Source organism: Sminthopsis crassicaudata, chromosome 4 (assembly GCF_048593235.1).
Source record: "Sminthopsis crassicaudata isolate SCR6 chromosome 4, ASM4859323v1, whole genome shotgun sequence".
Lineage (NCBI taxonomy): Eukaryota > Metazoa > Chordata > Mammalia > Dasyuromorphia > Dasyuridae > Sminthopsis > Sminthopsis crassicaudata.
The window spans coordinates 391,929,765-391,944,836 of NC_133620.1; the positions used below are offsets into that span (position 1 = coordinate 391,929,765).

The 15,072-nt window shown below is 35.8% G+C and overlaps 1 protein-coding gene across 2 annotated transcripts in view; it reads left to right on the plus strand.

The window, feature by feature from the left end:
• Nucleotides 1–14,785, plus strand: part of CHRM3 (cholinergic receptor muscarinic 3) — a 650,220-nt gene extending 635,435 nt beyond the window's left edge. For both annotated transcript variants that reach the window (XM_074262498.1, XM_074262499.1), the window contains one exon: nucleotides 11,430–14,785. In XM_074262498.1, the coding sequence (XP_074118599.1) occupies nucleotides 11,449–13,206 (1,758 nt within the window). In that variant the 5' untranslated portion in view covers nucleotides 11,430–11,448 and the 3' untranslated portion in view covers nucleotides 13,207–14,785. The remainder of the gene's footprint in view (nucleotides 1–11,429) is intronic.
• Nucleotides 14,786–15,072: the final 287 nt, after the last annotated feature.

The window sequence follows — 15,072 nt, forward strand, 5'->3', positions numbered from 1 at the left end:
GTCAGGGGGTTAGGCCTAGCAACCTCACACACACACACCTTCCTCCCTCAAACGCCAGGAGAGACTGAGTCAGCTTCTGCATCTCAACTTCCTCCTCCTACTCCTCCCACACACGTCACTTCCCTCTCTTTGTCCCACCAATCAAGTCAGCACAGAACAGCTGGGGAGGGTCAACATTCAAACAAGTTAATAGGGAACTGTCCAATCGGCAATTAGTCTCACGTGCTTCATTATCCAAGTGCATTGCTCAATTCTAGCCCTTTACAATAATCTTTATCACTTATAGAAATATCTCTAGTGAAACAAGCTCATTTCCTTTCTTTAAAATAAGGCTACCATCAATCTTTTTCCTCTTTAAACAATGCCAATTCTTCCTATTCACAAAGGGGCATTTCTGTTTTTGTCTTTTATGCTTCCAAACCATCAGTTTCATTCCAATCCTATTTAAGATCTTTAAACACATACCCTCTTCCCTGTCCTTTCTGTCCAACCATTTTCTGGTACGACTCTTAGTCTCCTCATTACAGGCTTTATCCAACTATAATAATATCATTATCTGTGTCCCACCACATTTTCCCTTCAGGATTTGAGTTTTCCTTTCACATAATCACAATGAAATTGGATTCCAGGGCTTAAGTGTCTTAACACTTAATTATGATCTAGAAGTAACATAAGAAAAAAAATTCTGGTCATCCACTAAAATCATACTATCAAAGATTAAAAGTTAGAAGGAACTGACATTAGAGATCATATATTTTAACCCCATTATAGATGAGGAAACAAGCTCAGCATTTATCCATATTCATACAGGTTATAAGTGTAAGAACCTAGATTTGGACTTTATGTTTCAGCTGATACTTTTTTGGTAATATCTTTTTTTCTCCTCAATAATAGATTATTTTTCCAAATACATATAAAGATAGTTTTCAGCATGTATTTCTGTAAGATATTTTGTTTCAAAAGTTTTCCCCTTCCATCCCTTTCTTCTGTTTCCCCAAGACAGCAAGCAATCCATATATAGGTTATAAATGTACAATCCTTTTACATATATTTTCATGTTTATCATGTTATGCAAGAAAAATCAAACCAAAAAAAAAAAAAAAAACAAACAAACCCACAAACAAAAAAAGTAAAAATACTATGCCTAGATCCATATTCAGTCTCCATAATTCTCTCTGGATACCGATGGCATATTTCATCCTACATTGATTGGAATCGTCTTGAATCACTGCATTTCAGCTAATACTTTTAAAAACACGTCATTTCTAAACATTTTTCTCTATTGCTTGTTGAGTAGAACATCTTCTGTTTGTTAGAATATCAGTTTCAGTTTATTTTTATTTGTAGAAATTTATAATGATAGTTAATGTTATTTCTTTCATTCTTTCATTTTTTTTGCTTGGTTACTTAATTGGGGTGTTAATTTAAGTAGGAGCTTTGAACCTCCTATTATTTTCTCTCTACATATACTTAATAAAATCCATTTCAAGGTAACTTTTTGGGAGAGTTTTCTGACTTTAGTCTTACCATGATTCTTTTCAGAAAGAAAAATAGGACACTAAAATATACTCAATTAATTTCAAATAAATTAGATTACCATTTCCACATTTTTATTATTAGACCTGAGAGTACATAAGAATCATGAGAATGTGTATCTTTTTTTTTTAATTTGTGAAAAGATCCAGCTTTTATAATATCATAGATTTATAGCAGGAAGGATCCTTGAAGAACAACTAGTTCAACTCCTTCATTTTATAAATGATCAGGATAATTAAATGCCTTGCCAAAGGCACATGATAACAAAAACAATCTAGAATCTAGTTCTCCTGACTCCTTCCTGTGCATCATGAGGCAGTTATGTGGCTCAGTGGCTTTGGAGTTAGGAAGTGAAGTTGTTGGATTTGTCAGGAAGACCTAAATTGAAATCCAGCTTCAGATACTTGCAGTGTGACCTCTGGCAAGTCTCTTAACCTGTTTGCTTCAGTTTTATCCACCATAAAATAAGGAAAATAATATCTACCTCCCAGGATTGTAGTGAGGATCAAATGGGATAATTAGCATAAAGCACTTAACATACCTGGCACACAATAGCTACTTAATAAATGCTTGTTCTTTTCTTCTTTATGACAGGGATTTCTAATGGCAAGCATTTATTATTGTTGGTCAGTCACTTTAGTCCTCACCTACTCTACATAACCACATTTGAGATTTCTTGGCAAAGATAACTGGATTGGTTTGCTATCTCCTTCAGGTCATTTTATAAAAGAGGAACTGAGGTCTATGGGATTGTCACTTGACCGGATTCACAAAGCTATATTTGAACTAAGATTCACCAGATTTGAAATAAGGAAGAGGATTCTTTCTTACTTCAGACCCAGTATTCAATCCACTATACCACTTAGCTGCCTCAAGTAACAATAACATGGCTACTATTTGCCAGGTGTGCTAATTGCTGGGCATATAGTGAAAGGAGAAAGACTCACTCTCAAGAGCTCACAGTTTAATGGGCAAGCCAAAATGAAACAACAATGTATAAATAAGATGTAAAGAGGTTAAATTGTGGGCAATCAACAAAAGAAAGGCACTAGCATTATATGAATTGAGATATTAGTTGGAAATGCAAGGAAGCTAGAGAAGCCAGGAAGCAGAGATAAGAGGGAGGCAATTCCATACATTGGAGACAACTTTTCTCTTCTTTATATTTTCTTCCCCTCCTACCTACACTTACCATAGCACCATGATTTTATCATTTTTCTTTTATTAATAGAAATTTACCCCTTTATGTGTATAATTAGCTAGTTTAGATTTAATTAAATATAGAAAAGTTCGGATATATATGGGTTGAAGTTCAGGAAAGGATCATATGTAAGGGAGCTCTGGTGTTACTTTTATATCGCTAATTCAATTATAACTGATCCCTTTCATAATAATTTTAAAAAATCACAGGTCCTACCATCTCCCCTCCACCAGGAATTCCTGAATAAAAATTGGCACTTTGGGAATATTTTTCTCACTGGTTCTTTTTCTCCCTGAAAATTCATTCAACCAAACCATTTCTTCACCTTATACAACCAGTTCTCTCCTATGTTTAAGCTTTGAACTTTAAAAAATAAATCTTTAGAGAAAATAGCTTAGGATTGAACTCTTTTAAAAGGTTTGCCATTAGAGATGCAGGTTTATTTTTTTTCCTATTCATCTTAAACTTTAGTTCCCCAATGAATCACCTCCTGATCCTTTTGGGCTTGTGATAACAGAAAGAAGGCATAAATGGCAGGAGGCTTGAAGTATGGACTGCCCTTAGGGTAAAATGAGTGAGGCAGGGACAATTTCTAGAGGTAGCCTTACCTTTGTGTTTGTTTATTTGCTTGTTTGAGTTGTTTTTTGTTTTTGTTTTTGTTTTTTTTCAAATGAAGTGTTTCACAGTTTTTTCTATGGATCACCAAAACAAAAGATTTTCAGGCTTGAGAGAACTGATGAAGATAATAATTAGTCCAATTTAGTTCATTGTTTTAAAGGCAAAACTGTACTGTTTTAAAGGTAATAGATCTGCATAATCAATGCTGCTGCAATTACATTTCCAAGCATTCTTCATTTTTGTTGTCAAATTCAATCAAACCTATGAAAGGAAACAACAAAGAGAGACAGTATAATGCATTTTTTTTTAACAAATAGATGCCTTTTCCCTTTTTTTTTTCTTTTTTGAAAGAGAGATTTTATTTTCATTTTGGTGTTCTGAAGGGAAAATATTCTATTCAAAGCATGAACAATCCTGCCAAATCAGGACATATTTCCTTTTTTTATTTCCAACAATGAATAATAGTGGCAGAGTTCTCAGGGTTTGTTTCTGACTATTCATGCTACTAAAAAGTTTGAATTCCTTTAAAAATGTTTTTGATTGGGGTAGGCTTTGTTGATTCTATTTGATATCATTTAAGAATTACTCCTGATTCCCTGCTAGTGAGCTATGACTCTTTTTTTAGTCAGGTTTGCCATCTAGTGGTCAGATTTTCGTATTTCTTTTCTTCTGACTTCCAAATTCTCTTGCTTCCCTTGCAAAAAAAAAAAAAACAAAACAAAACAAAACAAAAAAAAAACACCCAAACTATTCTAAGCCTCTCCTTAGTCAAAATCGACACTTGAAATTTTAACAATGGTACAAGGTAGATACCAGATAGAGGAAGGGGGGAAAGTATTATCTGAGGATATTTCTCTTCTGTACCAAATTATTTTCCAAGTCTGATAAAAACAGAAGTATCGTTAAATTCAGGCTTTCAGTAAAGAATTTTTAAAACAGGTTTCCTAGGACATTTTTGGATGACAATTCTGAGTGAGAATTAAGAATTGATAAGTCCAAATAACTCTGTGGCAGGTACATCAGTGTTACTAACATATCATTGTCCTTTGCTTTCCATTGGATGGGATGGTTGGGTGAGGATTCTGGAAAAAAAAGATAGTTGAAACCCAAGTAAAAGAAACTCAGTTTTGATTTGTGAAATAAGAGACTAAATTTCAGATATCAGAAGAAATGGGTTTACCCTACTTCTCAAGTATCTATTGCAAGGCCTTCAAGCCCACAAAAAGAAAGGAGACTCAATTCCTGCCCTCAATTTTTTCCTTCCACATACATACACCATGCATGATAGTTTCACCTTGTACCTCCTTAGCATTTTGTTCTTTTCTCATTGGTTTTATATTCATTAACCCATGTGATCCTTCTAAAATTTTGATAATGTTTTTTATCATGTTTATGTTTCTACATAGTATAATTCCGGAGAAACTGAGGCAGAATAGAGATCAGAGAGTATTTAATATTTTATTGGAAAGGGAGAGATTTATTGGTACCAAATGGATCCATGGTTTGTTCCCAGGGCTGAATGGGACTATCATCTTCAAGAATCCAGCAAACAATATGAGTTCTCGATATATACATGTGGCTCAGATACAGGGGGTAGACTGAGGCAGGGGTGGAGTCAGAGAGCTGAGAATGGGAACACAGGATTAACAATCTGGTTCTGATAGAGTGGGGGATCTGATAAACTAGGATTACAGAATGAGGAAAGGCACCCAACATTCTGATAATGCCTAAGATAGAAGGTCTTTCTCCTTATTTGGATCATCATGATTAGGAGGAAGGGGTGGTGTTGCAGGACAATTAGGAACTAAGGTAGAACAATTCAGGGAAACCTGAGGCAGGACAATTTAGGGAAACTGAGTCAGGACAATTAGGGAAACTTGGTTAAAATAATAAAAGCGAACTGTGGCACAAATTAGTACAAATATTTTAAACTCTTTAACCATTAGGGAAAAAAACCTTATGATTTCTACAATGCATTCTTGTTTCTCAACACTTATCCATATTCTCAAATTTAATTTGAGTTTAATTTCTTCTTGGCTGACTTGTCCTTCTCTTCTGCTTAACATATTTTATTGTTTTGTCCATTCTCCAAATTGGCACATGTTTTTTAATGAGCTCTGTGTTTTCATTCCTGCACAGAGTGCCAGGTAAAGAATTATCACTACCAATATACATCAACATGTTCTTTTGCAGTTATTGTCCTAAAATTGCTTGGGGCACTAAGAGGTAAGGGAACATAGCCAAGATCACACAGTCAATTTGAATGTGAGGTAAAATTTGAAGTCTTCCTGATTCCATGGCCAACTCTATCCCCTAGTATGTTTAATTCTATTGATTTATCCTTATTATATTTTTAAATTGTATTTATTTTATTCTGAACTAAAGAAATAAAAGCATTTTTTATAACATAGTAGAATACCCCCCAAAAAAAGATTGCACATGAAATTGCAACTACAACTTGCTATTGCTTTAAAATATATATTACCATCAATGCAGTAGCTGATTTTAATTCCATATTTATCCTCATTGAAGGCATTTGCATGGGAGCAAGCACATAGCTTTGAAATATATATATATATATGTATATATATATACATATATATGTTATATATAAATATATAATAAAATTATCATTCTTTACTTTTTTTCTTCCCTCCTCTCTCCACTCTAAAAATGGCTACCATTAAATACGAATGTATGAAAAAAATATATATATACATACATATGCATACATATATACATATACATATATATGTGTGCATAAGTATATACATGTAAAACTATTCTATATGTACTTATATTTATCAGTTCTTTCTCTAGATGTAGGTAGTATTTTTCATTAGACTGCTATGGTAGCTAAGTTGTATATTTATTTTAAGCAAAATGATTTAGTCACTCAAAGTTGTTCTTAAAACAATATTGCTGTTACTCTATACAAATAAATATTTCTGCCATACCAGGGAGCCTAGAATCTTGGCGCTGAGGTGAAGGAAAACCTTAGTTCATGAATTTGAAGTCAGGTTCGCCATCTAGTGTGATCAGATTCAAACATCCCTGACAATGGTTGCTCAACCTCTGCTTCTTTCTATATTTGAAGATCTATTTTAAAATTTATTTATTTATTTTTGCTGAGGAAATTGGGATTAAGTGACTTTCCCAGGGTCACACAGCTAGGAAGTGTTAAGTGTCTGAGATCAGATTTGAACTTAGCTCCTCCTGATTTCAGGACTCCTGCTCTATCCATTGTGCCACTTAGCTGTACCAGATATCTATCTTATAGAAGAAGTATTTTGCTTATTTGGTTGGCCAGAAGGAAGAACTAAGGCAAATGTGTGAAAGTAACAGAATGGCAAATTTTGGCTCACTATATGATGATCATCCTCTCTGTGCTTTCCTAAAATCTAATGGGTAAATCCAGGAAGTAATTTTGACTCAGTTCCCTATACAGTTAAGAACTGAGACCTTCATCAGAAAAAAAAATACTTTCTTCAAAATGCTTTTCAAAAATACTATTATTTCTAACTGTATTCCCCCCTTGTCCTTTAAATACACACAGAGGACACAGGTGTGAGTTTCATATAAAGGGATAATTTTTTAATGTGAAATTAAGAGGTAAGAGAAACGTCCTGGGTGGAAGGGAAAGGGATAAGTAGAATGGTGTAAATTTTCTGCCATGAAAGAGGCAAGAAAATAATTTACAGTGGAAGGGAAGAAGGGGAGAGAACGGAGAGTAAATGAACCTTACTCTCATCAGAATTGTCTCAAAGAGAAAATAACATACATATTCAAAATGGATATAGAAATTTATCTTACCTTACAGGAAAACAGAAGGGGAAAGAGATATTAGAAGATCGAAGGGTGATAGAAGAGAAGGCATACTGGAAGAGGGACTAGTCAATAGCAAAACACTTTTAGCAGAAGGACAGAGTGAAAAGAGAGAGAGAATGGAATAAACAAGGGGGAAATACAGTTAGACATAGTAATTATGAAAAGAATTTTAAAGCTCTTTTTTTTTTGATAATGACTTTCAGGTACACTAAGTTTTAACTTATCTCTCTTGGACCTGTTTTCCTCAGTGAGTTTTTGTACATCCTTTCCCATTTGGCCAGTTTTACTTTTTAAGGCATTCTTCTTGTTAGCCTTTTGCTTCATTCTTTTTTCTCTTGCAATTTTTTCTTCCATCTCTCTTATTTGATTTTCAAAATCTCTTTTAAGCTATTTCATGGATTCAGACTTTGATATTGTCTAGATGTGTGTTTTGATCTTCCTTGTCACCATAAAAATTTTCTGTGGTCAGAATCTTTTTTTTTCTGTTGTTTGTTCATTTCTCCAGTCTATTACTCTACTTTTAATTATCTGTTTAGAGAGTACGGCTGTTTCCAGAGTGAAAGGTGCAATGTCCCAAGCTTCAGGGATTTTGTGTAACCATTTTCAGAGATCCTTTTAGGTACTTGTATTATGAGCCAGCATCACTATCCAGGCAAAGCAATAGAATCCTGTATAGTTCCAGCAGAGAGACCCCTGTATTCTTCCTCTGATCAGCTATTCAACCCTTCTCTATGGGCTGTGATGTCTGGAAGCTGGTGCTATAGCTGCTACCACTGCCACTTTTAACTGGTGGCTCCTAAAGCCTATTCCTGATTTGCTGGGGTTTTCCTCATACTCTAGTGCAACAATACTTTCTTGCCAACCTTCCAAGTTGTCTTTAGCACCTATGGGCTGAGTAGTCTGGAGATTGCCACCAGTACTGCCTCTTCAGAGACCCTAAGGCCTTCTTTTGGTTTGCTGGGACCCAGGCTGTGCTGGCACAGCACAATTGAACTCCAGATTCATCCTTGTGCAACAGACCTTCCAAGCAGTTGTTGACTGGAAAATTGTTATGTTGTCTTTTGTGAGTTCTGATGCTTTAAAATTTATTTTGAGTCATTATTTAAAGATATTTGGAAAAGTTTGGGGGAGAGCTCAGGCGAAACCCTGCTTTTGCTCTGTCATCTTGGTTCCACCTTCAGAATTGTTAAAAGTGCGTGTCTGTATGACTTTACAAACTTCAAAACATTTCATATGTTAGCAATTATTTTGTATTTTAGACAGATTCTAAATATTTGTATTTTATAATTACTTTTAGTTAGTTTCTAACCCTATTACCTTTCCCTAAAGAGGAAGTTGAAGTTTCTTCCCAACATTACCATTTTGGTTGTATACAGGAAAAGCAAGTGTCATTCAAGAATTTTCTGCTTTCACATTGTTTTTACAGAACTCATGTATTTGGGGTATGATTGTTTTCTCAGTAAATATTATCCACATTTTGTGCTTAATAAAATTTTCTTCTGTATTATTTTCTTCATTTATTTGAAGAATGAAAAGGGTCCAAACCCAGTCCATTTATTCTTGATATTTCCCTTTTTATTTTATCCTTTATTTTTTTGTGCTGACAGTACATCACTTCTGTCTTTTTTCAGCCCCACAGAATACCTTATATTCTTTCTTTTACTATTTGTATTACACAATTTTAAAATAAAGGATGCTTTCTCCTAACTTAAAGGATGTTATTGAGTCTTTCCAGACACTGGAATGATTCTCTCTCCCTCCTTACTTCCCTCTCTCCCTTCCTCTCTCTCTCCCTATCTTCCTCTTTCTCTGTGTCTCTGTCTTTCTGTCTCTCTTTTTCCTCTCCCCATCATGCTGTCTCTTTCTCTGTCTTTCTTTTTCTCTTTCCAACAGAAAAGAGACAATTCATTAAGGTTGTATTATTGAGTATGTGACAATGAACTATAATTTTAAAAGCACATTGGAATAATAAGGTGGTTGTTTTTTTTTTCCTTCCATACCAACAGAGGGTTTTTTTCCCCTTGTTTATTGGCCAGTTATCTCAACCTCATACTAACAATTTATGTTTTAAAAGGGAAATAAAAAACAACAAAAATCACATATTTCATTTCAAACTTATCAGCATGAAAAAGTCATTTTCTAAATAAAGTTCATTTTCATTTTCTTAGGTTTGTGTAAAATGTATTTTATTTTTGGTCAAAAGAATTCCTAATGAGGAAATTAATTGACACCTGCTCTTTAACATATAGAATAGTCTGAGGCATTGAGAGATTAAATTCTCAGTATCATCCAGGCAGCAGGCTTCAAAGGACTTGAACTTAGTTCATGATTAAAAGACCAGGCCAGCTTAATATTTATTATCACCCATTTTCATAATCCAGTCACTTTCTGTTGATTTGACTCTTTGTGACCCCATATGGAGTTTTCTTGGCATAGATACTAGAGTGCTTTGCTATTTTTCCTTTTCCAGCTTATTTTACAAATGATAAAACAGAGGCAAATAAGGTTGGTTATTTTTTTCAGGGTTACACAATTAGTAGGTTTTTTAACTCAGGTCTTCTTGACTCCAGAGCTCGAATTCTGTCTATTGTACCTAGCTGCCTTATGTTACTCATAGTACCTCTCATTTACCTTGTTTCCTTCATAAAAATATTTCATGTGCTACTACAAATTACTTCTAAAAACATTTCTAAAGGAGATAAATGGTGATAACATCTTAGATCCAAAGTACTCTCAACTAATAAACAAATCTATGTGAATTACATAGAAAAGTAATTTTGGAGAGATATCCCCAATTATGGACTCTTGTAGGAAATTAACAACACATATTTATGGAATGCTACTTCATCATGCATTTAGTTTTTGACAACCAGGAATTCATTGAATAAACCATTGTATTAAATATATGCATACAAACATAATATAGTTTCTATAGCAAGAATTCTTAACTATCTTTGTATCATGAATCCCTTTGACACCTTGGCAAAATTTATGAATTCCATCTGATTCTTATGTGAAGGCAAAGTAGAATATCTTTAACTCAATTCTTATTTATTCTTTAACTATGGATGGGTGTTGCCTCCTACAAACTGAGATCTGGGAAAGAACTTAGCTTAAAAAGACCAAGGTCCCACTCTGAATTCTGGGTCATCACCATTCTTTCTGACCTATGTTTTGATACTGGATTCTAATAACTCTGGAAGAAAAAGTGAGTCTGATAACTTTGCAAAGCTCTGTCTCACTCAAATCCACTTTACTTGCATATCAAGACATGATCTTCCCAATGTCATTGGTCCTCTTCCAGAACAAAGGACTAATAACAACATGAATCCCTTCTCAAAATAATGTTTTTAAATGAATAAAATAAGATACAAAGGATTACAAAGGAGACCAGCATATTGCAATGCAGTTATGAGAATATTTATTTTTAAAAGTTCATTGACCCCAGGTTAAGAATCTCTGCTCCATCATATTTTTTTAAAAATTGACATTAACTTGCTTTGTTTCTATTTTTTCCCTTGCTATGGATTGTAGAGGTGTTTATTCTCATCCCCATGAAGCTCATCTGGCAGATATCTTATAAAACTTGTCCTTATCTCAGCTCAAGTTTTATAAATTTTTTTCTTGAAATGTTATTTTTAGGAAATGAATATATCAAGGACAGTGGTGCTGAAAAATGTCCTGGATAAGTATGATATAACTTGGAATCACTCTACATTATAAGAATTATATATATAAAAAAGATGAAATATTATGAGCATGTTATGGTATATGGAAAAAATATATCCAGAGCTAGGAGTTGGTAGACTTAAGGTATTAGACTTGAGCACACAGCCAGTTGGCTGTGTGAACTTGGACAGATTATAAAGTTTTGAAGGCTCCATCTTTTTCATTTATAAAATATGGAGACTGAACTAGATGGTTTCCCAGGTCCATGCCAGTGGTAACAGGCTATTGAATATTCCATGAAGGCCTTTTAATTTCTTTTTCTTTTTTCTCTTTTGCTGAGGCAATTGGGATTAAGTAACTTGCCCAGGGTTTCACATAGCTAGGAAATGTTAAGTGTCTGAGGTTATATTTGAACTCAGGTCCTCCTGACTTCAGGGCTGATGCTCTATCTACTGCGCCATATAGCTGTCCCAGCCTTTTAATTTCTTTTATAATGTCCAGTGCTGAGAAAGCATCAAAATAAGCAGCATTTTCCCTGATTTCTTTTTTTCTCTCTTTTTGTCTCTCTCTCCCCTAGACTATGCCAGAGAGCCACGATGACCCTGCACAGTAACAATACAACCTCTTCCTCATTTGTTAACATCAGCACTTCCTGGACCCAAGGCACCTCAGGCCCAGGTCTTCCTCCTCACTATGGCAGCTACAATGCCTCTCAAGCATCTGAGGCTTTTTCCAACAATGCTACAAATAATGATCCCCTTGGTGGTCACACAGTCTGGCAAGTGGTCCTCATTGCCTTGCTGACTGGTATCCTAGCTTTGGTGACCATCATTGGCAACATCCTGGTGATTGTGGCATTTAAAGTTAACAAGCAGCTAAAGACTGTCAACAACTACTTCCTCCTGAGCCTGGCTTGTGCTGATCTGATAATTGGCGTTATTTCAATGAACCTTTTTACCACGTACATTATCATGAACCGATGGGCCTTGGGAAACTTAGCTTGTGACCTCTGGCTCTCTATTGACTATGTGGCCAGCAACGCTTCAGTCATGAACCTTCTGGTCATCAGCTTTGACCGGTACTTTTCCATCACCAGGCCGCTCACATACCGAGCTAAGCGAACAACCAAAAGGGCCGGTATGATGATTGGCCTTGCTTGGATCATCTCCTTCATCCTTTGGGCTCCTGCCATATTGTTCTGGCAGTACTTTGTTGGAGAAAGAACTGTCCCCCCAGGGGAGTGTTTCATTCAATTCCTCACTGAACCCACCATTACCTTTGGCACTGCCATAGCTGCCTTTTATATGCCTGTGACTATTATGACTATTTTATACTGGAGGATCTACAAGGAGACTGAGAAACGTACCAAAGAGCTTGCGGGACTGCAGGCCTCAGGGAGTGAGGCAGAAGCTGCCCATTTTGTTAATCCAACAGGCAGCTCTAGGAGCTGCAGTAGTTATGAGCTACAACAGCAAACCCTAAAACGCTCAAGCAGGCGGAAATATGGCCGCTGTCATTTCTGGTTCACAACAAAGAGCTGGAAACCCAGTGCTGAGCAGATGGATCAAGAGCATAGTAGCAGTGACAGCTGGAACAACAATGATGCTGCTGCTTCTCTTGAAAATTCTGCCTCTTCTGATGAGGAAGACATTGGCTCAGAGACAAGAGCCATTTACTCCATTGTGCTGAAGCTCCCAGGTCACAGCACTATCCTGAACTCGACCAAATTACCCTCATCAGAGGACCTGCAAGGATCAGAGGAGGACCTGCAAAAAGCTGACTTGGAGAAGAAAACTAACAAGCTACAAGCCCAGAAAAGCATGGAGGATGGAGGCAGCTTTCGGAAGAGCTTTGCCAAGCTTCCCATTCAATTAGAGTCAGCTGTGGAGGCTGCCAAGACACCTGAGGCCATTTCTTCTGTTGCTAAGACAACAGCAGCTCTGCCTCTTTCCTTCAAAGAGGCTACACTGGCCAAAAGATTTGCCCTTAAGACGAGAAGTCAGATCACAAAACGGAAAAGGATGTCCCTCATCAAGGAGAAGAAAGCAGCACAGACCCTCAGTGCAATTTTACTTGCCTTTATCATCACCTGGACTCCGTATAACATTATGGTCTTGGTGAACACCTTTTGCAAGAGCTGCATCCCTAAAACCTATTGGAACCTGGGGTACTGGCTTTGTTACATCAATAGCACGGTGAATCCCATGTGCTATGCACTATGTAACAAAACATTCAGAACCACATTCAAAATGTTGCTGCTTTGTCAGTGTGATAAAAGAAAGAGGCGCAAACAGCAGTATCAGCAAAGGCAGTCAGTTATTTTTCACAAGAGGGTCCCACAGGAGGCTTCATAAAGTGAAAAAATTTTAAACAACAGCAGTGACCAAACACACATGCACTTAGACCACACTGACCTTGAGAAAGGGAGAGGGAGAGGATTTTTTTTTTCTGGTATTGATATTAAACATTTCAATGTCCAGATGTGAAAGCCGCTGCCTGGCTGATGTATTCGTTTAATAAACCTATTTTAATATAAAAATTCAAATGCACATTAAGCAAAAGAAAAATATACTACTGAAAGGTAAAACATTAACTCAGAAGTTGTTACTCTACCATTTTAAATGATTTTCCTAAAATGGGAGGAAAACAAAGCTGTATAGTAGTTATAAATCCATTATTGACCTGCCCAGGTCTAATGACTCCTATCAGCTCTGGGATCTCAGGTAAGAACATCTAGCTGGCCTAATTTCCAACTTCTTTCCAAGGATCCTGCAAGTTTTAATCCAGGCTCTTGGACAGAGGCCAGCAAGAAGATGGTTATGAAAAAGTTTTAACACGTTTCAAGGTGGCATCTTGTCCCAATAGAGCTTCCTGTCTTCTTTTTGGTGTATCCTTGTTAAACCCTACCTACCTGTGGACTTGATCCTCCATCCTTCTGGAGTACTGTTTTGTGCAGCTAAAGTTTCGTGTATATGAAAATAAATTCACATATATGTGTGGGTATAGAGTGCACACACAAATGTATGTAATATACTGGGAAACAACAAAACTGGCAAATTATTCCTGCAATACATGATTTCAGTATTTTGGCAACTCAAGTTCTCTGGAAATCTAACCCAACATAAATGTACAACATGATCCGGATGAAAACTGGCCTCATTTTAATGCTTTTAAATCAAAGCTTTTTTTTTAGGGGCCATTCCGAGGACAGCAGAATCCTATCCAAAGTAACCCAGATGAAGCCAGCAGTGTTCAGCTACACCTACTAGATGCCCTCATGTTCAGTCTGAGCAGCTAAGTGATGGTAAACAAATATGTGGAGATTAGTGGTCTTGAGACCAACTGAGTCCAAATCAGACAGGAAAAATCAACCTTTTCTGACTCTAGCACCCCACACTAAGAACTGGGTAGCTGCATTGGTTTAAATCTTTCTGTACCTGTGCTAAGGCTCAGGCCTCTTGGATCTCAAAGAATGACATGCAACACAGTGTTTTTGAATTCTCCACAGTCTCAAATCTGAATTTGCGGCTAAAAAAAATTTCTATGATATGCTTGAAACTCGACATTAGTGACATGGCTGTCTGGGTCTCATCAATTGCAATATATCTGGTAATAATAAAAGGAAAAACCTTTAAAAAAAAAAAAGAAGAAGAAAAAGAATGAAAAAATGAAATTGTTTTGGTTACCTGGCATTTTCTGATGAAAATTTATTAAATAAATTAAAGGGCTTAAATCTGTGTCACTTAGACATTGCCAGTGTTTCCTGGGCTTGAGCATGTGATCAGCACCCAAATAACGGTTGGGTTCTATAAAAGTTAGGTGTCCTCTGAGCAAAGGACTGTATTTGAAAAGTGTTGCTTCTGATTTGATTTATTTACATTTTGAGAAATAATTTTGTATTTTAATTTGACCAAAATTATATAAGTTTTTTTGGGGGGTGTTTTTTGTTTGTTAATTGTTGTTGTTAAATTTTCTTCCTCTTTCTTTTTTCTTTTCTTCTTTCTTTCTTTCTTTCTTTCTTTCTTTCTTTCTTTCTTTCTTTCTTTCTTTCTTTCTTTCTTTCTTTCTTTCTTTCTTTCTTCTTTCTTTCTTTTTTTTCTCTTTTTTCTTTTCTTTCTTCTATTTTTTCCTTTTTCTTTTCTTTTTCTTCTTTCTTTGTGTGTGTCTCTCTCTGTCTCTGTCTCAGTCTCTGTCTCCTCTCTCTTATTTTTGGCTTGGGG